Below are 24,252 nucleotides of genomic sequence, written 5' to 3' on the forward strand. Positions count from 1 at the left end.
TCAAGCGCGGGTCCGGGATATTGGGGGGGGGGGGCTGTAAGGAAAAGTCTGGTGGTGTTGGGTAGGGAAGTTGGGGGGACTAGGTTGGTTGTTGGTGATTCGGTTTTGGAGAAAAGTATATTGTAGTGCTGGATAAGTTGGATAGTATCTGAAGTGTGCTGGTCTTAGAGGTGACATGTGGCTTTTAAGCTACCAGGTTGGATATTCGGTTTGTAAGGGTTGTTTCTGAAGATGTGGTCATGTAGTTGAATATCTTGCGTGATGCTAGTAGCAAAATGTCACATTGCGGATGATATCTCTAACCGGTAAACTGGATTTTCATCTCAACTTTTGTTTTGGTTCATTGATAAGCTGTTAGAAGCACAAAAGATCAGCTGAGCTTTGGGAGAAAAAGGAAGGGGGTATAGCTGGTATGGTTGCTCCTTCCCTACACTCGCACAATAACGTCACTGCACACACTCACCAATCTGCGTCACACATTTCTTTCAAAAATACCCCGCGTCGAACAGAGTTATTAGAAATCAGCCCGCGTTATTACAACTATTCCCATCAACAAGTTAGTAACTCGGAGTTTTCAACCCCCCGAGTTATCAATCATGGACTCGCCTCTAACCCCCAACCCGACTTGCAAAAGATCTTCACAGCTTCCGGGACCTCACACATACCATCCGGCCTCATCGTCAAGAAGAAGCATGACAAAGCAAACCAAGACACGGCCCATACCTTCACCCCGATCCCCGGGGTGGTCCAGACCCAAGTCATACCGGTTTTCTCCCAATCTAACCACGCCACACAATATACATCACGCATGGCGTTGCTAGAACAACAACAAAACGGCCCAAGGAAAAACGTACATGTAAGCGACCCGTTTTTAAAAAGCGGGAAAACAAAAGGGGAACTGTCGCGATTCGCCCAACCAAACTTTACACCATGCGTTTTATTCGCTTGGCGCAGGTAAGGTAGTTGGGATTGCCTGCCGGGTTGGTACACGCCGATATGCATGGAGCTATGTGTATGTGTGCTTACTGTGCAGTGGGTTGATATTAGCCAACCGATTGTCCCGACTCGGGGAGGAATTATTGGGTGGGCGTCGTGGTGGTGGATGGGAGGCTATTTGTGGATGGCAGGGGTTGTTGAATCTTGATGGTTTTGGAGAGGTGTATATAAGTAGTGATAGTCTCGGACTTTTTGGGAGCATGAAAAAGGTGTAACGGGGCTCTTCAAGGCTCGTTGAACAAGATGGTGAGGTTGCTGCTGTGTTCTGTTCAGCTGCTTGTGGCGAGGATCGTGGGGGTTGGAGCTCAGGCGCCGGGTGGTAGTACGTATGATTATGTGAGTGTTTCACCGTGTTGCTTGGAAGACCTCTGGCTGATTTATGACAGGTTATTGTGGGAGGTGGTACGGCGGGCCTTGCTCTTGCTACTAGGTTGAGTCTTGGTTTGCCCAATGCCAAAATAGTTGTTATCGAGGCTGGGCCTTCTGGCCTGCATGAGGATGGCATCAACGTTCCTGGTTTGAAAGGGAGCACGATCGGAGGAAAGTATGACTGGTACTTTCCGACTGTACCCCAGAAAGCCTTGAACAATCGGGTTGTTTTCAACCCCCGTGGTAAAGTACTTGGTGGCTCGTCCGCCCTGAACTTGCTCACTTGGGACCGTCCGGCGGCGAGGGAGATTGAGAAGTGGAAGGAGTTGGGCAATCCGGGATGGGGCTGGAAGGAGATGGAGGCGGCTATGGAGAATGCCGAGACGTTTGTGGGTGGACCGCCTGGCTCAGGGACCAAGGGTCCGATATATGCGCTATACAATCGACAGCAGGCGCCTTTCCTGAATGCTGTTGCCCCCGCAGTTTCGAGTCTCCATGGTATCCCGCTGAACTCGGACTCGATCCAGGGGAATCCCATCGGCATCGGGTACCAGCCTACCAATGTGAACCCGACGTCCTACAACCGGTCATACAGCGCGAATGAGTATCTTCCCAAGGCAAAATCAAACCTGGTGGTCCTGACCGAAACTCGCGTCGCCAAGGTCAACTTGAAGAAAAGCGGCAAGCTTCAGCGGGCAACTGGTGTTACCCTTACTGACGGGACCGTCATCACAGCCCGCAAGGAGGTTATCTTGTCTGCGGGATCTATACAGTCGCCAAACCTTCTTGAGTCTTCAGGTATTGGCGGGAGTGACATTCTCAAAGCCGCCAAAATCAAACAGCTCATCGACCTCCCTGGAGTTGGGGAGAACTATCAAGAGCACCTCCTGGTGTCGATCAGCTATCAAGTTCGAGACGACTTCATTACCGGTGACCGAGTCAACTATAACTCAACTTACAGAGAAGAACAATGGAACCGCCGCCTCAACAACCTGTCCTCTTGGTTCGACGACGCTCGCTTTTCAATACTGTTCGCCAACTGGAAGCAGATCATCGGTGGTTCTGACAACGCCCAGGTCGCCCTGGCCCGCTCTGTTCTCGCTGGGTCGAAAGATGTTGGCCACAAGTGGAAGCTAGAGCAGCTTTCCGACCCCAAGATCCCCCAAATCGAGATGATCTTTACCTCTCGGTATTTTGGCAATAAGGGATACCCCCCTGTTGGATCCCCCTTGAATGGAAAAGGCTTTATGGCCATCATCGTCGGCCTCATGCACCCCCTCGCAACAGGGAGCGTGCATATCGACCCTGCCAACGCCACCCTTGGGAGCCCAATTATTGATCCAAAGTTTCTGAACAACGAATATGACATCCAGGGATTGATTCACGCGTTGAAGTTTGCGAGGAAGATCTTCCAGACGGAGCCGCTCAAGTCGGTGGTGGTGAGCGAATATGAACCCGGGCTGGATGCGGTCAAGACGGATGCTGAGTGGAGGGCGTATTTGTTGCGGAATATGGGGATCATTTTTCATCCCATGTGCACTGCGGCGATGCTGCCGAAGAAGGACGGCGGGGTGGTGGATCCGAAGCTGGTGGTGTATGGAACGGAGAACTTGAGGGTTGTGGATGCGAGTGTGATTCCGGTCCAGATATCGGCGCATCCGCAGACGGTGGTGTATGGGATTGCGGAGAAGGCGGCGGAGATTATCATCAAGGAGGGGAAGGGGAGGTAACAAGGAAGGGAGACGGGCAGGATGTGGGAAACATATGAAAACGGGTACATAAGGGAAGATTCGAGGGGTTCGGGGCATATTCAACAGAGATGCCTTTGACAGTAACACTGTGCAAGTCCCCATAGCTTCTCTGACGTCTACTGCTCGTGTGATAGCCATGTGATGCTTGCTGAATAATAATGTGGGATATCAAAACTGAATAGGAGGCAAAGACAGGAAAGGTACGAGCAAGATCCAAGCCCTAACATGAATGAGGTGTCTACTCTAGAAAAAAGCAATGCTCAGCTGAAACGCTCACTGATGCACTGTGAATGCCACCGTCTTTCCATCCCATCTATCCTTCAGTTGCACTGCTTTGGGGTGACACAATGCAGGCAATTTCCACTAATTCTCCCGTGTGATCTTCTCTACAAAGCTACGGGAGAGGTCGTGCGACACGCCCAAGTCTTCCATCAACTGAGCGAAATCCCGCCCCAAGCGCTCTCCCCGCGTCTCCTGCCCAACCACCGTCGCCCGCTGGCTCTCTCGTGACTTCTGCAGCAATCGACCCAGCGTGACCTCGAAGCGACCATCCGACTTGCACGCCGAAACCTCGACAATGGTAGCGCCAATCGTGAGCCATCCCAACACCATATCGATGCTGGTGGATCCTTCCATGAAACGAAATTCTATTGTTCTCGGATTGGTTCTTGCCCGTTCGTCCTCAAGGCCAAAAGCGCTGAAGTTGAAGCCCAATCGTCGGTGCATTCGAGTGTCGCCAGAAAGCAGCTTTCCGAGCTCTTCGTGGGAGGTTTTACTCCAAATCTCCCGAAAGGCAGCCAGTTCCTTTGCCGAGACAGTCTTTTGCCCGCATATTGCTCGGACGATCTGCCTATCGGAGATGTCATGTGCCTGTCGGGCGACGGCCTGGCGGGTGAGAAGGCCTTCCAACCCGTCGAGACTCCTGGCCAGTCGACTGTGCTTCACGAGCTCGAATCCCCACGAGTAAACGTTGTCATAATTGGGAGACTTGGGGTCCCTGGTGCTGCGGAGGGTGGGTTCAGATACCCAAAGGATGGTTGCGAGTCTCTTCAGTGTCGACAGAGAGTAGGGTTGGTCATCGATGCGTCCGAGATGGCAGTGCGTATCACAACTTCCGTTGATAACCAGCCGGTGTTTCGACATCAACGCCTTTAGAACCCCTTGAACACGGTGGCGGGTTTGGCGGTCGTTAGCCAGCATTTTGGGTGAGCAAATCTCGGCCGACGCCCAAGTATATCCTTTCAGCAACTTTTCCTTCTCCAAAGGCTCCGGGGACCCGGCTTTCTTCACGATCCATGCCGACGCCCAGAACTCGCTTTCCTTCTGGCCTCCTTCCTCAATCTCGGCTTTGGTGATGGCGTTCTCTCCCGTCTCTTTGATTGTTTGGGCCAAGAGGGCCAAAACCTGCTGTTGACTAGCGGGCTTGTCGCCAGGATACAACGCCGTCTGGAGAGGTCGCGGATCGTTTGGCTCGGGATCAGAACACCCCGGAATCAGGAGCGGGTAGAGATACTTGAGCTCAACCGCCAGAGTGACGTCTTCCAGTCTATCCTCAGACTTATCGTTCTCCACCTCGATGTCCAACTTGGGGCTGCCGTGGTAATGGTGACCGGTGTGATGGCTGAAAACGTAAGGGATTCTCTCCGAGTTTGGGGTTCCTTTCACGGCTCGACAGAAGCACCCCAAGAAGGCCCAGATACCGCGCGTCTTAAGTTCTTGCTCCACAACCACCGTGGGCGTGGGCAGATCCACAGGCCAACTACCCATGGCACCGAGCTGCCGTCTCATCTGATCTGGCAGCAAATTGAATTGATATTTTGGCTGAACACAGGATATTTGGTACTCCAGTCACCCTCATGCCCATCCGCATTCCTTGGTTGCGAAGCTTCTGGCATCAACAGAGAAAGGAGAGCCACCTCGACAGAATACTTTCTAGGTTACAACAGCAAAACCTGGCACTCTAATATTCTGGCAACATTCAGACAAGAGAACGCTTCGGGGCATTGGGCGTCAGCAGAGCAACTAGCCGGTATGACAGGTCAACGAATCTTACCAAAGGGAGCTGCGGCGAGCCTCGCGAATCAAGATAAGATCCAACGCTCTCCCTCCAAGTACCCAAAAACCCGAGTTCGGGGCGAAGAGCATGTAATGCGAGTCAGCATGCCGCAAGAAAACGTGGGGAGTTGATGTCCCACAAGTACCTGGAAGCCCCGTGTCACCCCAATAATCGAATAAACGCCTAGACAAACCGAAAACTACCAACAACTCGAGCCCGACCGGACAGCTCGGTAGGTAAAGTGACAAGTCATCACTGGCCCCCCTCTTATTCATAATCCATGACTGTTGGTACCTAATGACAGCGGTGTACTTGTCCAGTTGAGGGAATTCCCGGCAAGCCATGGCGCATTGGAGTGTGCCGTTGGCTACGATCAAGACAAGAGGCCCTTTGGATCCGGACGGCCTTGGCCTTTTTCGGGTGTTTCAATAAGCACGAAAACACCAAGAGTCTGCAGACAGGGGGGCTGCATGACCCCGTGCATGCTTGATACATCACTAGACTCCCACTTTTGCACCTCAAGTCGAGCGCTATTCCCTGTGGTACAAGGTGTTATTTGTTGCGCGCTCGGTTGAGACCCCTATAACGCCATTCACATTGCTTCTTGGTAGGAGTAGTCCCCCCTTTCTCTTCTCTCACCGTAGGTCTGCACTCACCTATCCCAGCCAACGCATCCCGTGACGAGTTCGTGTGGGATTTGTGGGTCGTCGCCGATAAGAGCAACGATGAGTTCGCCATCTTGCAGCAGATGGCCACGATGGCCGGCCCACACACAGGTTCGGCATAGTGAGAGCCATGGAATCCAGAGAGCGGTCAAACCCTCCATTTTCAGACATTTATTGACCAAACAAAATGTCTCTCCCACTCATTTTCACACCACTACCCCCCATGCTTGGATAGCCCCGCCCCCACACTGCTCGTGTTTTGCTCCTCTCCCGCTGTGCCGTACGATGGTATTCCTGGGCGAGGATGGGGTTGATTGGAGAGGAAGATGCCGAGACAAAAGCCGGGCCGGACGTCAATCGAATCTCACACTTTCGCAGAAGTTGCTGAAATCGAAATAGATGACATGACTCGCAAAATCAACCATAAAAGAGCTTTGTATGAGCCGAGAAGGAAATCAAAGCATTCAATTCAACTTAGATCATGGTGGGACGGGCTTATTTCAGGCAAAGTCAAAGCCCAATCCAACCCGGCATATATACGATATATCTTCTCCCACACACCAAGTCTTCGGGCTTTTCCAAGTTACGCCAGGTTTTCTCGATCTGGTTCGATGCGCGGCCAGTGCCGAGGAGGAAGGTAAGGAGGGCGGCACCGCGGACGCCGCCCCGCCCGTTCCGCCTGCACAGACTCTGCTTGACTGCAACCCGGCGAGTGTACCGCGTATGCGTGTTATGCTGTTTGTTGCTGCTGTACATATGCAACGGCGTAGAGGAGGACGGTGGTGGTGGTTGGCAGGTGTCATTCGGTGTTTTGGGTCTGGAGGGTTGTAAAGAAGGGCGGTATTACGCTCATCATTCTCTTTTTCCTGTTGCTGATGTGTGCTTGCGTGATTGATGTAAGGATCAGACATTGGTTGATACCCTACCTTACAGTGTTGTGTGACTTTTTCCTTTTGGTTGCTTTCGGATGTTAGACACCGGCAGATGGAAAAAGGGTGAGAATGGCGGTGGGTCGTGACTGAAGCGGATATCAGCACGACATGGTTTTTTTACGGTGGACAGGAAAGGTAAGGTAGATGTGGTGTGTTGTGTAACGTGGGGAACTCGGTTGATTTTTTTCTGGGTACCTATCTTTTTTGGCCCGGCTGACGGCAGGGTTGACTCCAAGATGATGTGATGTGTGACAAGGGTGAGCAGGGGTGGATTTGCTGATATGTCAGTGTTTGTTTGGGAATTCATGTGATGGGGCTGGACTGTTCTATTTGATGTCAAGTAATAAGGTATGGTGTTTTCTGTTGGTTGGACGCGCGCTTGTCTCAGTGGGAGAAGTGGTGGTGGTGGCGGTTGGGTGTGACACGTATGTAGAATGTGAGCTGGATACTGGAAGGGGTAAGCCGGGAGGGGGTATGGGTGCTTTTGGAGCGAAGATTTGTGTAACGGGGTGTTGGGAGAAGGAGAAAAGAGCGGCTTGCAATTGGAGGGGAAGGATATGTTGCAGAGAAACCCAGGCTAGCCCGCAAACCTTCTTTTTTTCCCCTTTAATTATCTTGCGATTACGTTAGCTACAAGGATGAGTTACTGGTGTTTGTTACAACCTGCACCAGGAATGGATACAGACTGCAAGGCAGTACGCCGAAGGTGAATATGACAGGATGATCGAAGGTTGTGACAAGCGTCTCAGACACGGGTTCACTGTCAACAACAGGTTGTTCTAACAAAGAGCTACTGAGAGTAGATTGTAGACAAATGAACTTGATTGCTTGCATGAGGAATCAGATTCCTCGACATGGGGAGCGCTGGGCACTCCCCCCTATTTATGTGAAGCTATCTACATATGTTTCTGAAGTATCTTTGTACCTTGCTCAGTGTGCTCAGTGTGCTCAGTGGTCTTGGCGCACTGAGCAGACTGAGCAGACTGAGCAACTCCTAATTGGTTGCACGGGGGCTTGTGGGTCTTTCCATCCCTGACCCAATGATTGGCTGAGGTGTCCAGCACCTCGGGTACCACCCAGTGGTTCCTGTACAGGGGTATTACGCTTGGGGCGTAACAGTGTTGACTTAGTTCGACCTCAGCTTCGTGAGAGCTGTCCGGTTTTATATTGAAGTATCCACGTGCTTTATAGAGGAATTTAGCTTGTTACTGACTAGTAGCCTAATACCTACGTATATAGATAGACGAACTGGTGTTCAGTGCTTTCTCTTGAGACTTAAGCTCTGAAATTCTTCAACCAGCTTTAGTTGGCCAACCCATGATCAAGGTGCCTGGTAGTCAAGGACACCTACGTTGGTTAGCTATCTATGCTCGCGATTTCAAGTTCCGAGTCGGCCTTTTTTCTCAGGACCTACGTATTGTCTTATTTAATCGACACAAGTTGGTATAGCAACAAGAGAAAATGGGCATCTGGGATTGATTTATGTTCGATGTCGTAGGTCAAGATGACTGCAGTGAACTTGATATCTCACTGATCATACATATGATTCCAGGGTCTTTTGATGTTGCGTACTATGATAATGTACCAACGTCTTCAACGATATTCAAATTGAGGCATTGAATTTGTCGTAGTCTGATCAAATGGGGCTAGTCAGACACACCTTCTCTGATCGTCATGACAGCTAAGAGCTTGAAAGAACAAGAACACAATGAAGCAGGGGAGATCACTAGTCAGGAGATCGGCTGAAGTTGGCAAACAGCAAACACTTGGATTTACATTAGATGGTCTGTTTTTCGAAGACTTCAAAACCCCAGAGTTCCGCCTCATCCATCGCTCCCCCTCCCCCTTGACCGCCGCCTTTTAGCTGCATAGAAAACCAGACGAAGATGATCCCACCGAGTTGTGCTGGCGAGCATGGTGGAGCTGAAAGGGAATAGCACACCACGCTGGACTTGTGTCATCATGGTCTAGGACGGGGGCCACAACTCGAAGGCATCAACTAGTGCGAGGCCTGCCCCTTAGCAAGTAACACCACCAGGGCAGCAGTCCTTGGAGCAGTTGGCAATGCAGAGCTGGTCGGTAACGCTGCCTCTGCGGCAGCTGGGGATGCAGATGTTGTAGCAATAGGTGAAGTAGTCCTTGCCGCAGCAGGCCTTGGTGCACTTGATGGACGAGACCTCATTGTTGTGGCCCGAGGTGGTGACGCTCATGTGAGAGCGGTCTCTGGCCGTCCACAGCCTCTCGACGCAGCCGCCGTGCCTGTAGAACTCGCATTCGCCGTTCTTGACCTCATAGCTGCTGAGCTGTTGGTGATGATGAGAGCATCGTCAGCATTCCGACTTCTTGGATGGACGCCGGGTCATCTTACCTTGTCGTTCATGTTGGAGGGAATGCTGTAGCACCTCCCGATCTCGGCCTCCGAGATCGTCACACAAGGTCCTCCCATGTCGGGCAGATCGCAGTACTTGACATAGGGGTTCGAAAGGTACTGTGCAACCGCGCCGGTGTTGAAAAGGGAAGCGGTGACGAGGAGGGACGTCAGGGTGGACTTGAAGCCGAACATCATGGTTGCGGATGTGTTGAGGGTTGAGGGGATGGTGGGTAGATAGGTAGGATGAAGTCGGAGTTGATGAAGCAGATGAGGTCGATGTTAAAGAGTTGATGGCAGAGGCAGAGGAGAGAACGAAGACTTTATACCTATTCTCCTCAGGTCGCTCTGCTATCAAGACTACTTGCCTGCTCCATACAGATACTACATCGACGACGACAGCAATCTCGACCAGCTCATCGGCCCACTGGGACAGTACCTATCCCAGATCATAGTGTGTGCAGCTTGCCATCGAGTGTTTAGCGATGTTGTGGTCAGATTTTCACAACAGCTAATCATCATGGCTTTTACTTTGTTGCCTACGCTAACCGGTATCCACCATGCCACTTCAACACTGCCAGCAGTCCGGAGCCGAGCATTACTCCACCACGGCAGCGGCCAGGTCGGCTCTACAATCTCACCGCTCGCAGTCCGCTGCACTTAATCGGAATACGGCCCGAGCCGGCATGTAAAATGCAAGCCATGGCATGAAACAGCCGGGGCCGGACTTTTGATCGGTCGGTAAACTGGGGTAGGGGTTTACTGGGCACTCGCTTCAAGCGAGACCAAGCAGGGCTGACGCCGAGATGGACGGCCCGGATCTTGGGTTGAGACTTCAGTCCTCGTAAATTATCCCAATCATTATGGAGCGAAGTATCGGAATCGCGGGTCGCGATACCGTTTTCCAGCGCCCTCTCAAGGCAGCAGGATTCCTTCTTGGCAAGGCAGGTTTTTGTTTTCACAGTTTGCTGCTCACCAATTAACCCAGACTTCAAAGACCATCAGGTTAAATTCCAGGATAATGAATCTCACGTTTGGTATTGATTAAATCTTATAGTTGCTTACCGGGAGGTTATCAGGAGAGAGCTGCTGGCATCGTAGAGTTGTTGAAACTGAGAAGTTGCTAAGAAGGAGAGCAGTGGAAAAGTAAAGAGTTGCTGAGCGTTATGCAGAGGCACCCATTCATTCTACATGAAAGAAGAATCGAGCAGAGTATACTCCGTATATGTTGTTCTCAATGAAGCATGTTGATTATCCAGCATCTGAGATGGAGCTCCAAGCATTGCCAATGACACACGCATAAATCAGATCAGAAAAAACAGAAATAATATCAGACCAAGGATCTCACTCACCATCATTACAACCCGCAGCACGAAGAAATACCACTATCTGCTACTTTGCAGTTCTAGAAATCAACTCGCCCCCATATACATATACTACACTCTACAACACCAAAGAACACAGCTTGTAATGTATAAAAGAAACAAAAGCTAACCGTGTAACTAGCCACCGGGTGTATAAGTAATGCACTGGCTTGCAAACCCCGAGAAAGAAAAAACAAAAGAAAAGAACGCCATGCAAACTCGCCCACCTACCGGTTTTAAAACACGGACATTGCCTTCCACATCTTTGATAAAAAACAAACCCACAAATCTCATTCCACACACACACACACAAGTTCCTGCCTGTATACACATATCTCCACAAAAGTCCCAACCCGCCCATCATAACAGAAATTCCACACATTTCATATCCCATATAAACCCATTCCCAAAAGTTCCATCACACATTACACCCATAATCAAGCAACCCTCTTCCCCCCGCAATCCGGAATCGTCACCCCCGGCTTCAGATTCCTATTCACATCCATCAACCCCCACTGATCCTCCCACTCCTTCCCTGGTTCATTAAACGAAATCTTCCACGGCTCATCAAACGCCGAAAACCAAAAGTAATTGATATCCTCATCCAACGCCCTGCAAACCCAGTCCTCCAACAGCTCATTCATCTCCTCGACCCCCGCCACCGCCTTCTGAGGACAGTCCGTCTCAAACGCATTCCCGCACCCCATCCCACCCGCCGAAGGCCACCCAATCTCCGAAATAATATTCATACTGTTGTCCTTCTTGAGAAAAGTCCCCGCCTTGTTCTCCCAAAAAGTCAACGTCCAGTTCGCCGCATTCCTCGCAGGCTCGCCGGCAAAGAAAGGGTGGATATTCCCCATGATAGCGTCCGACTGCGCAGCCAAAGAAGAATCCCACTTGTCTCCCAAATCAGACGTAGCGACCGGCAGACTGAGACCCTTGGCCGTGAGATTGGTGCGCACCTCGGCCAAAAGATTCCCCAGCGCCGTGAGCGTCATTTGCTCACGAAACAAAATCTCATTGGCAACAATAATGCCTTTGAAATAACTATCGCCATACTGGTCGAGAATGTCCCACATTTGATCCAGCTGGCGCTTGTTGGTCGTGCTGTTAGCATCCTGCCAAACACCCAGCCAAATCTTGACGTCATCCTTGAGCTTGAGCTGGTCAACGGCGTGGATGAGCATCTGGGTCTGGTTGCAATCGGTTCCATAGAGACGGACAACGTTGGTTAGCTGGGAGAGGACGGCCAAGTCGCGAGTGACATTGTTTTGTGATGGCGGAAACTTGACGCAGTCGGGATACTGTGAGTGAATCGGAGTATAGTCCATGCCGGGGAAGACCTTCTTCAGGTCGGTGTTGCCCATTAGGGCCTGGATCTCGGCCGAGTTGATGTTGAGGTCGCCGTTGTTAGCAAAGTCGTCCTCCGCTGACCCCCCCGGACTAGCCTTATCGCCACCGCCTTTTTTGTTGAACACGGCACCGAAGAGGACACCAACTACAATGCCGACAATCGCAAGAATGGCAACAATGATGATGATAGCGAGTCGCCACTTTTTCCCGTTGCTCTTTGCAGGCTTCTCCTTATACAGATGGCCGTAACCAATGCCCCTTCCAGAGCCTGGTGACGCATCGCCACCATTGTTGACAGGCGCATACTGGTTGTTGATGTTACCGCCGCTCCCATTGCGACTCGCTAGACCCGACATAGCACCGGCAGCCATGGCACCGCCGGCAACGCCGCCGGCAGCAGCGCCCATTCCTGGCCCACTCCTATGGCTGGATCCCAAGCTCAACATGCTCGTCCGTGGTCCCTTCTTTGGGCCATAGTGAAGCCCATCATCGCCATCATCCTCGATCTCCAGGGGATTAACCACGCCAAGATTGGGATCTGAAGGGCGCACATATACCTGAGTTGGATCATCCGTGTAGGGATCACTCGCAAAGCCGTACGGACTCCTGGACGGCGTCGTGTCTCTCTGGTGGTTGTGATGTGCTGCCTGTGAACTAGACCTCGAGCTCCATCCCTCGCCAGGGTGGCCGTTCGGCCCCAACCGACCTCTCTCACCGTGACCCTGTCCCTCTTCTTGCCATTGCCCTTGCTGCCGGTAGGCTTGTTGTGGATAATTGGGATCCCGCGCGTTCTGGTCCGCAACGTTCATGGCGATGCCGGCCATACCTCCGGCGGCCGCGGCGTTGCCAAAATTGTCGGCTCCGGGGGTGACGTTGCTTTGCGGAGCTGGACGCTGAGGTGGATAAGCAGGCTGGTTGCTAGCCCAAGACCTTCCGTCTCCGGCCGTGTTGGTGCGGTGCGGAGGTGGCTTTGGTGGAGAATATCCGACTTGTTGTGGTTGTCGGTAGCTGTCGGGTGTCGTCGCATATGCTCCCCTGACAGCCGGCTCTTGGCTCTGTCGTCGCTGGTGTCGAAGGTGGTTAAAAGAAGAATCGGGATGGGCGCCGGGACGAGTTCTCGGCGAAGATGGATTGTAAGGGTCCTGTGGGTAGTTGTTTCGACGCGGCGAAGGGGGATTCGGCTGACTTAGAGGTTGGCGTTCAGCCATATGGTCCTCTGTATAATATCTTGGCTGCGCCATAGTTGAACTCGGGCTGAGGCGCAGCGCAAGCGAAATCGATGTTTGCAGCAGGCGTCACCTGAGAATGGACAGCCCTCCCAAAGAGTTCGTGTTGCCCAGTAGGTCGCACTGTCAGATGTTGTAGTGGTTTGCCTTGGTGTGTTGGAGAATCGAAAACGGATTCTGGGGCCTGAATGTTCTCAGTGTTCCAGCAGAAGAGAACTGCGCCCGGATTCTGAATAGGGGGTACACCGGATTTGGGACTGGCAGTGAGACAGTGGCCGGGACGCAGATGTGCCGTGTGTGCGGCGTCGAGTCTCGTGGAGGTGTTGATCCCCCGAGCCCCACCAAGGTGTCGCAGTTTGTTTCGCCTTGCCCAGGCTGTTGCTTTTCGCGGCAGACGAAGTGCGCCGTCAGCAGCGCGCAAAAAGAGCTCAATGTCGAGCGAAGTCCCTTGCCGTCAAGCAAAAGACGTAAAGGTCGAATGATGTGATTTTGGCAAAGTATTTTTGCCGTTGTAGGCGTCGTGTGGGAAAGTGCTCAGTCAGACACGGGGTCTCGTATTTTTGGGCTGTGTTGCGTTGCCGTTGCCCCCCTGGTTGTCGCCGTTGCCAGGTTAGTTCCAGACTCTCGCCAGCTTTCGTGAATCCCTCAACTGCAACGTTGTCCCCAAGCGCAAAAACACAAACTCCCGCAGACGTTACCGGAAGGAAGAAGCGATTGACGGCGGTCTCGGCAGAAGACTGAGAAGAAACGAAGGAAAGTGGAACACGAAAAGAAGCAGGCAGGTTGGTGAGCAGGCACACGAAAGCAAGAATCAGGAGGAGAGGAAATCAGATCGACGCCACAACAGGGGTCTGCATACCGGATTTAGAGAGCGAAAATGCGGCTGGCAGCCTGCAGCAAGCAACAGCAACGGCCTTTTGCGCCTGTCAAGAAAAGGGGATCCGACGACTTCCCGTCGGCCTCAGCGCCCATCAGCCCGGCCACCGTCGCGCACCAGAAGGGGCCAAGCGCCGAAAAACAGTGGTGGTTGGTGGTGGCTCCCACGCTTCAATTGGCCAGATGTGGTTGGCGGGACAGGACCACGACACTGCACGAGTAGTGTACCACCACTCAGCTGCTTCCAGCCACCGGTGACTGTGGCTCGATTTTCCTCCTGCTTTCCAGCCATTTTCCCCTGTGCTGGTTGATAACCGTTTCAGCGTCTGTAGGCAGGATTTTCCCCGCCGCCATATGTTGTGGAGTTGATCGCCAGCTTGGAGAACTTGGCTACAGATACCACGTCAAATCAGCCCCGCTCTCGATCCGATCTCCAACACCAAGAGATGGGGTTATCAAGGCATGGCTTGCTGGAGGGCGGGCTGCTGGTCGACCGTATACAGACCTCATCGCGGTCGCGTCTGTTGGTCCTATATGCGAATGGCTGCGGGTGGTTCCTCCCGTCCTCTTGTCGTCTGATCTTTTTCGAGGCGTCTTTGATCAAGATACGGAAGTATTTGACCATGAGGAGGTGAACTGCGGCCGCCCTTGGCAATCCCGCTTTTTGGTAAAACATACTCCGCTATATTACATCATGCCATGTTCCTGGAAGGCTTCGATAACTTTGGCCTTGGTTGCGACAATTTTGAGGCTCGGGTGACGCGTTGGCTCTTCCCTGTCAAAGCAGCTGGGGTTCCTGGCCCAGCTCTTTGAGCAGACGATGACTCCACAGCATCCGGCACGCCGCATGCCGGCGGTATCCACTTCTTCGGCCATAGCCTCCGGTAGCTAACCTCACAGTGCTGCCGGCTCGGCGCGGACCCGGAGGCCTGATCCGGACCAGCACTGCGCTTGGCATCTCCGTCCGAACCTGCAAAACATCACATAGGGTCTTCCTGGAGAGCTACATAGCACTCTACTTATATTACATTACATTATAAAAAGTGGCTCTCTGATATCATGAGTCTCTCAGTAGGGTTTGTCCATCCACAGTCGATGATGTATTTGCTCAAGTCACCTTGACATCATCAATATTGATGTATATCAGTCGAATACCTACAATAACGAGAGCACTGTTCTTCTCTCCAGTCGTTGGACTTTTTATCACACAAACTTGTACTACTGTTCACTCCCAGAATTTATCACACAGCAACTGTCCTACACAATGTCTGCGAACCCTGATTCCGTCGGTAACCAAGGCGAGTTCCGCTCAAGAGTGCCTCCCTCGAGGCCAATGGATACCCATGGCGTAAGCGAACTTGACAAGACCTCTCATTAATTAACTGAGCTAACACAGCTTTGCAGCACCAAATCGGCCAGCCCATCGGCAGAGAGGCTATCCCCGAGTTCCATGCCAAAACCTACCCGCCCGGCTCGGCGCCCAAAGAGTCGACCTTCTATCCCAACCCCATCCATGAGATTCCCGGCCAAGCAATGAACCCAAACATGGACCCGTCGCTACGTACAAGTGCTCTCGACATCCCTGGCGCCGACAGCAAAGAAATCTACAATGAGTCCGGTGCCGGTTCCCGCCCGATCGAAGGCCAGACAGCCAACGAAATTAGACACGAAAAGGCAAGAAAGACGGATCGGTTGGGCATCGCTGCTCATGGTGGCACAGACACAACTGGCGATGGTTCGATCGAGGGGATTTTGAGAGAGAGGGGCTTGAAACTTCCGGGAGATAAGGAGAGGAAGGTGCTTGGGAAGGGTATTTCGGCCACGGAGAGAGATGCGACAACATCGGAGGAGATTGGGTCTGGTGGGAGAGGCTAGTTCGAGGTGCGAGACGTGTCATGTATGATGAGTGTTGTGAAGACGGATCAAATGTTCCTACTGTTTGCCTAATATGAGTGATGATTTTCATGCAGTTTACATGATCCCTTTAAAAGCATCAGTGGTTTAGTGGTAAAATCCATCGTTGCCATCGATGGGCCCCGTGTTCGATTCACGGCTGATGCAACCTTTTGCTTTCTACCTCTAACCACCCTAAGCTGTTGGCCCTTTTTTGGAACAATCTGCAGCATATATTTTAATGTTAGCATAAGTCGGTCACACTTTTAGCATAACGAACGTGTTGATGATGTATAAGGGGAGAAGGATGTCAGTCTAAGGAAGGGCAGCTATGCTGCTTGTTCCACATAAAGTGTTCAGAACGGCGAATGAATTGTCTTCGTCATCCATCCAACTTCAACATATCAGTTTGGGAGGACATGGGGACATGAGCTTTTGGTCTTACCGATGTTTACCGATGTGCCAGAGAAAGCACAGACTTTGCCAGCTCCTAAATGTTTCATGAAATGACAGAACGCACACTCAAATAAATCTACTTCAGATCATCCATCAGAACTGGTTCTATTATATACATTTGTCTTGTGGTAGGCATCCTGCAGCCCGTTCGAGCATACACATCGATTGATCCCAAAACGGTACGCCGTTTGCCGTGTGAGTCAACTCCGAAATACCAACACCCAACGAAGCAGAACGATGATACGCCAGGGTCTGCAACCTATACAGAAAGGTACCACACCAGATCCTTCACTCATCTCTCTCTTCGTGGGGCCCTCAGAGGTGTTCGAGAATATATGTCCAAACACGCGCCGTTGTGACCCTCCACCCCCAGGGTTGTGTGAAAGTGGGGTACCACGACTAACACGGCATTGGTCAATGGCCAGCAACATCTACTTTCAGGGTCCTACGAACAAGCAAACATCCGGACAAAGGAAACCTGGAACGGTACCAACAAACAATTGGTTGTAAAACACCAGAAACGGTTTTCTGGTGAGAAAATATTGTGCCTCAATCACCCCTGCAGGGATCTCCTTTCAGAATGCGGGGCTCCTTCCTCAGATCCCTTTCCAATTGCTCTCTATGACATCACTGGCGTTGATGGAGCCTGCTCGACTCGCCCAGCACGTGAAAGGAGAAGTCGGGCTTCTGCCTGATCACCAGCACAGGTCAGTAGGATAACTTGCCCCTTTTTCATCTCCTCTACATAGCCAAAGAGAGCAATCATCCAAGATGACCACCACGACGAGATCCTCGGCCAAGGAGCGCGGCAACTCCACCAACGAGGGAGCCCCTCCTGCCTCAAAAGCCGAACCTGGTTCCAAGCACAAGGTCGAGGAAGGAACCAAGTCCCCGGAACCAAAGCGGCCCAAGAAGTCGGATGAGAAGGAACAGAAGACTATTGAAGAGACAATCGGCGTGTAGGTAATGCTCACCAGTGCGTGATTGCCTCATGTTCTGACACTACCAAGCAGCGAACAAACCAAGCAGGAGCAACAGGCAGAGCAGCAAGAGCAGCAGGAGGAAATAGCCAAGGACAGTGAGAAAGGAGATGTTGCCAAAGCCGAAAAGGAAACCGCGACTGGCGATGCCGAGGAGCCTCGCGAAGATGCCAAGGACATTCCCTCCAGCATTTTAGAAAAGGGCATCATCTATTTCTTTTTCCGTGGACGAATTGGTATTGATCGGCCTTCCGACGTCGACGAGATTGCCCGGAGCTACATCATCCTCAGACCGATTGCCAAAGACGCCAAGCTTGGCAGCGGTCCCATTGGCGATGCAGGCAACAGCAGAGTATGCGTTGTGCCCAAAAAGGTGCTCCCAAAGACGGGCAAAGACAGGTGGATTTCTTTTGTTGAGAAGACCGGCGCCTCTTTCAGCGAGCTCAAGGACGAATTTCTCAAGTCAAACGACTATGAGACCAAGACTGCTGGGACAAGACACTCCCCGGCCGCTACACCTGTTGCGGAAGGCGTGTATGCTATTACCAGCACTGGGAAGGACAGTCACCTGGCATACATTTTGACTCTTCCCGACAAGCTCGGTGAGGTGCAAAAGGAGATTGGCTTGAAGGAGAAGGGCAGCTTCATCATCAGCACAAGGAATCCCCAATATGAGCCTCCCAAGAATGCCAGGCTTCCTAAGGGACCAGAGTATCCTAAGGAGTAAGTTGAAGCTGGGCTATGCCTCCTGATCTTGACGCTGACTGTTTCATGTTACAGGCTTCTCGAAGAGTTTCGCTCTCTCCGGTGGGCTCCAACTCAACCCCGTCATCTCGACTATGTGAACACGCAGTTCCTGCTCGTTGGCGAGTCTTCTGGCATTGCCAAGGCCTTGGAACAACAGAAGAAAGACCAGAAGGAAGGAAAGAACGAGCCCGCCGAGGAGTTGGAGCAGTTGGAAGAAGAGGACGCGCAGCGGATGCAGGATCTTGACGACGACGACGCGGCTCGTATTTTTGCGGATTTGCAGGCCGATGCGGGCCATTACCCCAAGCTTCCCACCACTTTCTGATGCATGAGGGTACAAAGCCCTGAAGATTAGTATTGCGTAATAGACATGGCTGGCATCTAATAATTGGCGGGCAGGAGACCTTGTGACCTCATGGCTGAACTGTGTTATCTCATGGCTCGACTGCGCGAGTACTGTGCGAGTTAGATTACTAAACCATGACCAGATAGAAGAAGTAGTTACGCTCTTACATTAGTGTGGTGGACTGTCCCAGTGAAGCGAGGAACTTTTCAACTACCAAGGTGGGCAGATAGATATCCGCTGATGGGTTTATACCTCGACACTTTGAAGCTATTTGCAGGCCGTCGTGAAGGTGAGGCATTCAAGTGAAGAGGCGAAGACTGTCGATTTGAATGAATATTAGTATTCTTCTCTGCAACTTAGAGTAATCCAACGGTTCCTGTAACGGACACCCGGAAAGTCTGCCGGGACGAAGTGCAGTCTAGGTTGGGGCGAGCCACGCCTCCAACGCCTCAAAACGCCCATCAGACTTCAACTCCAATCGACCAAAAAGCCGGGAAATCTGGCTCTGGACGTTTGGCTTTCCAGACAAGACTATAAAAGTCAGTCTGCCAGAAAACTCTGTCCTGGGGCTCTTCCTTCGTCTCCTGGCTCTTAACTACTCGGTTGACATTGCCTATGTCATTTCGTCTTCTTTGCTCCACAAAATTCTTTTCCCTTGCCATTTCAGCTCAAGAATCAAGAAGCAAAAGACATGTTTCTGCTGGCCGTCCTGCTCTTGCTCGCCTCTGCGGCCAACGCTGCCGCCGTGGGTCCACGGAATGCGACCTACGACACGACTTACGACACGACGCTCACCCACTTTACCGCTGCTCTCAATCCACCAAAGCTCGACAGTGGCCCGCATTGGCCACACCCATCGCACAAGGTAGGGATTTCTAGTCCGATTTTATGGAGTCGAAAGATGGGATTGCTGACCCTTGGGGATAAAACGGATAGATTGACTGCGATGTAACCTTTCAGCGCTACAACAATTATGCTTACCTCTGGACGCTTGTAAGGATACAGGTCGAATGGATCAGAGAGGAAGGGCCCAAGTATTGGACGCTCCCCGAGGGTACACCAAAGGGGACTTTGGTCAGGGTTGGTTGCTGCAACGGGGCTTCGTACAATATTGTTGTTCAGGAAACCCTCCAAAAGCCCATCGCCATCGCGGGTGCGGAGATCACCACCATGGGACTGGCTGCGGCGGACCACTGCAAGCAGGGTGACCGGACCAAAGGCAGGGCGTGGGCGCAGAACAGGCTTTTCACCATCGAGGTCTTCCAAGATGAACACAAGTGCGGAAAAAAATGCTGGCAGGGGGACTAGTTGTGCTTAGGCGTTGGATGGGCTTTTGGTATTGAGGTCTCTTGCCATTACGGATTGGGAGCACTGGGGAGACAGCATGTTTGATTTCTAGTCAAGGCAGATGAATAAAGGGTCCTTCCTACAGCACACTCGTCCTGGTAGATTACTGATAATCTGTTTTTCCCCAATATCTTGATCCGGTCCAACTCGTCACATTTCCGATGTGTGCGGGGAGTGGCTTGAAATTTCGCAAACTGTAAGCATCTGTTCTACCATCAGATACGCCACACAGTCCGACCCATGAAGCTCGAGCTTCTTAACACACCGCAGAAAAGAAGCCAGATCATCCACTTCTGCCTAAAAGCCATCAGCAGCAGATATCAATCACGTTGCTTCGTGTCCCGCCGGAAAGGGGCCCGCCAGGCAAGCCCCGTCCCACTCTCACGAACAACAGACAGCGGGTGCAACGTTATCGTGACACTATCGTGGATCCATCCTGCCTCTGGACACGCCAGCGGTCGACAAGCCCCCAATGATCTGTGGACAGCCTGAGCGGTTTTGTGTGCTGATGTGTTGAACACGGGTGGACTTTGGCGAGGGGCAAACGCCAGCTGATGCTCAAAATTTCTATCAGTGACGCTACCACACACGCACAGTCTGGCAAAGCTTTTTATCTGATTTGATTCACAGATTGTGGTCGTGGCATGTGGTAGAGCTTGATACACTCGACCGTTCCTTTCTTCTCCTTCTCCTTCTACCTTTCCTCGATAGCAGCAGCAACGCACCAGAGCCCTACCTAATTCGCATTAGTCAGTCAACCACGACGATGCCCTCTTCAGAATTATCAAACACATAATCCTTCCCGCTGTTTGGTTTGACATTGTCTTTTTGTATTCAGAGATGTGAGACCCTCACGCAAATGCGTGGGACTTGATGTCTACGTCAATCATCGGTAGCACATCCTGCCACGCTGGCACTCTCCTGCTTCTTTTCAGTTTTCTCGCGTTGCTTCCTTGCCTTGGCTGACGTTCCAGGAGACGTCCCCATATCCGCCCGAAGATGTGCGATCCAGTCCGTCCCGTTCCCTCACGGTCTTTCGGGTAGTGTGTTTTGGCCTGTTCGTTGATGACTCTCCTTGCCCTGCTCGTTTGAATGTTGGCTCGTATCACAAGATTCCGCAGCTGCTCATATAGATTCGCAATCCCATCGTTTTTTTGCATCCCATGATGGGGTGATCTCTGTCTTTCTCCGGCACGTTTGTCTCAGCTCACCAAGGTTTGGCCATCATCACCCTCCCACAGGGGTTGGTTTGATCCAAAGTACAGCCCGGCTCTGTCGAGCCCCTCCGCAATCATGGCATCCTTAACCACCTCCAGCTTACATTACCTCACAAGCCTCGCAACTGAAACCGGCGATGTCGCGACGTCAACCACCCAAGCAAGCGGCCCATCCTACACTGGAGACCCCGTCTCCTACGATGACGGTTACTACCGGAGCGACACCCCCATGGTATACCCCTTCACCACCTCCTCCTTCCCCTTGGCCCTAACCACAGCAATCCTCTTTTTGATCCTCACCATCCTGCACGCGTACCTCTGCTTCAAGAAGAAGACTGTCTTTTTCGCCATCACGATCTACGCCTCCCTCGGTTTGTTTTGTCTTGCCCTCCGGTTTGCTAATCACTGCTGACATGCATGCACCCAGCAATGGCAACCTCCCAAACAATGAAATGCTACCTCGTCCAACTCCAAACCATCATCTTGCACTCCACCAACCTCTCCTCCTCCACCATCAACCAGCTGGAACGTGCCGACGTCGTGCTTGTTGTGATGGACCTCTTGGAGGCGATTCCCGCGTCTGCGATGGGGTTCTTGCTCATGATGACGTATACCAGGTTGACGTGGTTTATCATCCCCAAATCGGGGAGGAAGAACGGGAGGGTTTTTGGCTTGCCGGCGAGGTGGCAGACGAGCTTGCTGGCGTTGGGGCAAATGGTGGGGGATGGGTTGGTCGGGGTGGGTCACTACTATGGGCTGGGGTATTTGCAGAGTCTTGGGGGGGTGGTGGGATTGATGACTTGGGGGGTGTTGGGGGGGTTGGTGTTTAGGGCGGGGAGGGTGGAGGTGAGGGAGGAGGTGAAGGAGGTGAAGAGGTTCGTTTGGGCGGTTGGGGGGGCGGTTGGGTTGCTGATTGTGAGTTTCTTTTCTTTTCTTTTCTTTTCTTTTCTTCAGTTGTGTGATGATGGATGGAGAAAGGGGATTGCTAATGGGATGCAAATAGGGGTGTGCCACCGCGAGAATCATCAGACGGGAGGCGGTGGCGTATTTTTTGGCTGAGGCCCCGTGGTGGTCGAGTGAGTATGGGGTGTCGGAGACGTTCGCCATGTCGGAGTGGCCGGTGTATGTGTTTCAGCATTTGCCGATTTTGTTGATCTTGGTGCTTATGGCGGTTTACCACCCGGGAGCCTACCTTCCCAGGCGGTTGACTGGTTGGAGGCTCAACACCAAGAAGCTGTTGAGAGAGGAAAGGATGAGAGAGGACGTGGAGAACTTGAAGGTGTTGGCGAGGAAAGATTCAAAGGCGTCGTCTGTACAGGGGAGTGAGCTGGATTGCTTTGAGAGGGTTGACCTTGACAAGGAGACCAAGTAAAACAAAGTAGGGAAAGGGGCTATGGGGACGGTTGTGGACGGAGGCGTGGCGCCATATTTCGTGTTTGTTCGGATGATGAGTTTAGGTACCTTGGGCAGGTAAGACTTTTGGAGTTATGGAATCGGATAGGTTTCATAGAACAAAAAACAGCCTCCAAAACGGCTGGTCTAACATGATTTGATTTAGAGCGTTCCCGATGACCTTTGAATCTATCCCATGATACCTGTCTTAAACCGCCTCATCCAACGACGGGTCAGCCGGCCAGAATATCCAAATCACCACCACAATCAACTTCAACCCAGCCGCTGCCCACAACGCCCCGGCGACACCAAACTCTGTGTTCGCCAGCTTCCCTCCCAAGAACGCACCGAGCAGCAGCGACAGCGGCGCCGCCACCCTCCGATTCCGTTCCGCATTGTGCACCGCGAACAAGTCCGCATCGGAGAACAAGTCACAGTAGATGCTCGTCAGCACCACGCTCGTGAGCGCATTGTACTTGAGCGCCCGGCTCATGACAGCCTGCCCGCAGCTCTGAAACGCCACCAGCGCGATGGGCACGAGGACGTACCAGGCGACCGACTCCGGGTGCACGTCCGAGCCGGCCAGCGTGACCATGCAGGCGGCCGCGACGATGAGGAGGAGTTGGGCGGTGAAGGACGCGCAGAGGACCCAGCGGCGTTTGGCCGAGAAGAAGCGGTGGAAGCGGGAGAAGAGAAAGGATCCCAGGAGGAAGGAGAGGAGGGAGGTGCCGGATTTGAGCCAGCGGGTCGAGGCCGAGGGGTCGGCCAGGCCGAGGCCGATGTAGACGGTGTTTCCTTGAACGGGGTGTCAGTTTTTATATGGGGGTTTAAAAATGGAGGGAAAATGTGCGTGTCGTACCCGTTTGCATAGACACAAAACTCCCCCATACTGATATCGAGGCGCTGTCGAGGAGGCCGGTGATGAGATAGCAGAGGATGAGAATGAGATCGGCCCAATCACGGCTCACGTCCACCATGAAGTAATCCCGCCATTTTTGAAGCGTCGGCACGGCATCGTCTTTTGGCGGTCCCATTCTTTGCGATTGTGGCAGGAGAGGGCTCTCTTCGTTGGCGTGGGCCACAATCTCGTTGTTGAGGATGGTTGATCGCGTCATGGCGGGCGAAAAAAAGGGCAGGGTTGAGTTTTTATATCGTATTCTTTATGTCTTGAAAACGCCCTCGGGCAGGGGTCTCGGCCAACAGAATCTCTTCCAGTGAGTCAACAGAAAAACTGTGAAGCGGGACTTGGCGGCATCACCCTTTTGGGCATTTGGCGAAGACGTGATCGCGGGAGGCGGCCAGAAACCCCCATGTTCTAGTCTTCAGCTTCGTTGTCGGTCCGTTGCCCCTGAGGTAAGGGAAGTTTTGACAAAGTGAGTGAATCGCTGGTGCCGTGACGCGGTGTCGGCGCGGGGGGGGAGCTCCATGGAAAAAGCCGTGGGATAGAAGGGATCTTATCCACTGACGGCAGGGCTGAGGATGGCCAATCAGGGGCTGGGTTCATGATGTCATTAACGCCTAGCCAAGAGAGGAACTCAATCGTCGTGGTTGACCTTTCACCTTTCCACTGAAGAGTAACAACTTCTGCGAAAGTTCATCCGACAACGCCGATGTTTGAAGAGATTCCATCAATCATGAGGCTGCAATGAGTGTGGACGGGAATCTCTCGGTGGCGCTCGGCATCGTGGAAACCAATTGGACTTGCGAACACAGTTCTCTTGCATCAGTGATCGCTACGATGTCCAACTTGGGATGAGCCCCTCACACTTTCAAGGAAGGTAGGAGCTGCTCCAGGGAAATAGTAGAGCTACCCCTCTATCCGATTCCCGAGTGGTGATGCCATAGAGAGAAGAAAGAATTGGTCACCGAGAAGCCGTGTACCCGGATGCGATGGCTGTAGTCAGCAACCATGCGGTGG

General features: G+C 52.3%; 11 protein-coding genes and 1 non-coding gene across 12 annotated transcripts; 6 read left to right on the top strand and 6 right to left on the bottom strand.

Annotated features, from left to right (window-relative positions):
* Positions 1 to 537: 537 nt before the first annotated feature.
* On the top strand, positions 538 to 3,125 carry QC762_115920 (uncharacterized protein). The gene is made up of 3 exons (XM_062886008.1): positions 538 to 556; positions 635 to 1,332; positions 1,383 to 3,125. Exons 2-3 carry the CDS (start codon positions 1,240 to 1,242, stop codon positions 3,093 to 3,095), a joined length of 1,806 nt encoding a protein of 601 aa, XP_062749038.1. The 5' UTR covers positions 538 to 556; positions 635 to 1,239; the 3' UTR covers positions 3,096 to 3,125.
* A 354-nt stretch (positions 3,126 to 3,479) lies between these two features.
* Positions 3,480 to 4,904, bottom strand: QC762_115930 (uncharacterized protein; the record flags this gene model as incomplete). The annotated part of the gene is made up of 1 exon (XM_062886009.1): positions 3,480 to 4,904. One exon carries the CDS (start codon positions 4,902 to 4,904, stop codon positions 3,480 to 3,482), a length of 1,425 nt encoding a protein of 474 aa, XP_062749039.1.
* A 3,883-nt stretch (positions 4,905 to 8,787) lies between these two features.
* QC762_0015210 (uncharacterized protein) lies at positions 8,788 to 9,332 on the bottom strand (the record flags this gene model as incomplete). The annotated part of the gene is made up of 2 exons (XM_062883005.1): positions 8,788 to 9,072; positions 9,138 to 9,332. 2 exons carry the CDS (start codon positions 9,330 to 9,332, stop codon positions 8,788 to 8,790), a joined length of 480 nt encoding a protein of 159 aa, XP_062749040.1.
* A 1,606-nt stretch (positions 9,333 to 10,938) lies between these two features.
* On the bottom strand, positions 10,939 to 13,095 carry QC762_115940 (uncharacterized protein; the record flags this gene model as incomplete). Its single annotated transcript, XM_062886010.1, has 1 exon — positions 10,939 to 13,095. One exon carries the CDS (start codon positions 13,093 to 13,095, stop codon positions 10,939 to 10,941), a length of 2,157 nt encoding a protein of 718 aa, XP_062749041.1.
* A 398-nt stretch (positions 13,096 to 13,493) lies between these two features.
* On the top strand, positions 13,494 to 15,937 carry QC762_115950 (uncharacterized protein). The gene is made up of 3 exons (XM_062886011.1): positions 13,494 to 15,027; positions 15,104 to 15,304; positions 15,361 to 15,937. Exons 1-3 carry the CDS (start codon positions 15,016 to 15,018, stop codon positions 15,829 to 15,831), a joined length of 684 nt encoding a protein of 227 aa, XP_062749042.1. The 5' UTR covers positions 13,494 to 15,015; the 3' UTR covers positions 15,832 to 15,937.
* On the bottom strand, positions 13,619 to 14,248 carry QC762_0015240 (uncharacterized protein; the record flags this gene model as incomplete). Its single annotated transcript, XM_062883006.1, has 2 exons — positions 13,619 to 13,669; positions 14,075 to 14,248. The coding sequence occupies 2 exons, from the start codon at positions 14,246 to 14,248 to the stop codon at positions 13,619 to 13,621; spliced, it is 225 nt and encodes a 74-aa protein (XP_062749043.1).
* Positions 14,276 to 14,581, bottom strand: QC762_0015250 (uncharacterized protein; the record flags this gene model as incomplete). Its single annotated transcript, XM_062883007.1, has 2 exons — positions 14,276 to 14,341; positions 14,462 to 14,581. The coding sequence occupies 2 exons, from the start codon at positions 14,579 to 14,581 to the stop codon at positions 14,276 to 14,278; spliced, it is 186 nt and encodes a 61-aa protein (XP_062749044.1).
* Positions 15,938 to 15,946: 9 nt separating the features above from the next.
* Positions 15,947 to 16,017, top strand: QC762_0015260. The gene has a single exon. It is a non-coding gene; the product is annotated as a tRNA-Gly (tRNA).
* Positions 16,018 to 16,848: 831 nt separating this feature from the next.
* On the top strand, positions 16,849 to 18,522 carry QC762_115960 (uncharacterized protein). The gene is made up of 3 exons (XM_062886012.1): positions 16,849 to 17,264; positions 17,316 to 18,008; positions 18,066 to 18,522. The coding sequence occupies exons 1-3, from the start codon at positions 17,077 to 17,079 to the stop codon at positions 18,355 to 18,357; spliced, it is 1,173 nt and encodes a 390-aa protein (XP_062749045.1). The 5' UTR covers positions 16,849 to 17,076; the 3' UTR covers positions 18,358 to 18,522.
* A 341-nt stretch (positions 18,523 to 18,863) lies between these two features.
* On the top strand, positions 18,864 to 19,824 carry QC762_115970 (uncharacterized protein). Its single transcript, XM_062886013.1, has 2 exons — positions 18,864 to 19,243; positions 19,315 to 19,824. The coding sequence occupies exons 1-2, from the start codon at positions 19,070 to 19,072 to the stop codon at positions 19,684 to 19,686; spliced, it is 546 nt and encodes a 181-aa protein (XP_062749046.1). The 5' UTR covers positions 18,864 to 19,069; the 3' UTR covers positions 19,687 to 19,824.
* A 565-nt stretch (positions 19,825 to 20,389) lies between these two features.
* Positions 20,390 to 22,986, top strand: QC762_115980 (uncharacterized protein). Its single transcript, XM_062886014.1, has 4 exons — positions 20,390 to 20,617; positions 20,703 to 21,313; positions 21,370 to 21,857; positions 21,946 to 22,986. The coding sequence occupies exons 2-4, from the start codon at positions 21,019 to 21,021 to the stop codon at positions 22,312 to 22,314; spliced, it is 1,152 nt and encodes a 383-aa protein (XP_062749047.1). The 5' UTR covers positions 20,390 to 20,617; positions 20,703 to 21,018; the 3' UTR covers positions 22,315 to 22,986.
* QC762_115990 (uncharacterized protein) lies at positions 22,104 to 23,942 on the bottom strand. Its single transcript, XM_062886015.1, has 3 exons — positions 23,194 to 23,942; positions 22,404 to 23,129; positions 22,104 to 22,252 (listed from the first exon to the last, which is right to left on the bottom strand). The coding sequence occupies exons 1-2, from the start codon at positions 23,447 to 23,449 to the stop codon at positions 22,543 to 22,545; spliced, it is 843 nt and encodes a 280-aa protein (XP_062749048.1). The 5' UTR covers positions 23,450 to 23,942; the 3' UTR covers positions 22,104 to 22,252; positions 22,404 to 22,542.
* Positions 23,943 to 24,252: the final 310 nt, after the last annotated feature.

This window comes from Podospora pseudocomata (genome assembly GCF_035222375.1).
Source record: "Podospora pseudocomata strain CBS 415.72m chromosome 1 map unlocalized CBS415.72m_1, whole genome shotgun sequence".
Lineage (NCBI taxonomy): Eukaryota > Fungi > Ascomycota > Sordariomycetes > Sordariales > Podosporaceae > Podospora > Podospora pseudocomata.

What these genes read in the sequence shown, in the direction of transcription:
- QC762_115920 (XM_062886008.1), top strand. Translation starts at nt 1,240, where the DNA reads ATGGTGAGGTTGCTGCTGTGTTCTGTTCAGCTGCTTGTGGCGAGGATC. An exon ending in GTGGTAGTACGTATGATTAT is followed by an intron (nt 1,333 to 1,382) that starts GTGAGTGTTTCA and finishes GATTTATGACAG; the next exon opens with GTTATTGTGGGAGGTGGTAC.
- QC762_115950 (XM_062886011.1), top strand. An exon ending in GGCCAATGGATACCCATGGC is followed by an intron (nt 15,305 to 15,360) that starts GTAAGCGAACTT and finishes ACAGCTTTGCAG; the next exon opens with CACCAAATCGGCCAGCCCAT.
- QC762_115960 (XM_062886012.1), top strand. Translation starts at nt 17,077, where the DNA reads ATGACCACCACGACGAGATCCTCGGCCAAGGAGCGCGGCAACTCCACC. An exon ending in ATTGAAGAGACAATCGGCGT is followed by an intron (nt 17,265 to 17,315) that starts GTAGGTAATGCT and finishes GACACTACCAAG; the next exon opens with CAGCGAACAAACCAAGCAGG. An exon ending in GGACCAGAGTATCCTAAGGA is followed by an intron (nt 18,009 to 18,065) that starts GTAAGTTGAAGC and finishes TTCATGTTACAG; the next exon opens with GCTTCTCGAAGAGTTTCGCT.
- QC762_115970 (XM_062886013.1), top strand. Translation starts at nt 19,070, where the DNA reads ATGTTTCTGCTGGCCGTCCTGCTCTTGCTCGCCTCTGCGGCCAACGCT. An exon ending in GGCCACACCCATCGCACAAG is followed by an intron (nt 19,244 to 19,314) that starts GTAGGGATTTCT and finishes TAAAACGGATAG; the next exon opens with ATTGACTGCGATGTAACCTT.
- QC762_115980 (XM_062886014.1), top strand. Translation starts at nt 21,019, where the DNA reads ATGGCATCCTTAACCACCTCCAGCTTACATTACCTCACAAGCCTCGCA. An exon ending in CACGATCTACGCCTCCCTCG is followed by an intron (nt 21,314 to 21,369) that starts GTTTGTTTTGTC and finishes GCATGCACCCAG; the next exon opens with CAATGGCAACCTCCCAAACA. An exon ending in GGGCGGTTGGGTTGCTGATT is followed by an intron (nt 21,858 to 21,945) that starts GTGAGTTTCTTT and finishes GGATGCAAATAG; the next exon opens with GGGTGTGCCACCGCGAGAAT.
- QC762_115990 (XM_062886015.1), bottom strand. Translation starts at nt 23,449, where the DNA reads ATGACGCGATCAACCATCCTCAACAACGAGATTGTGGCCCACGCCAAC. An exon ending in TTTTGTGTCTATGCAAACGG is followed by an intron (nt 23,130 to 23,193) that starts GTACGACACGCA and finishes ACCCCGTTCAAG; the next exon opens with GAAACACCGTCTACATCGGC.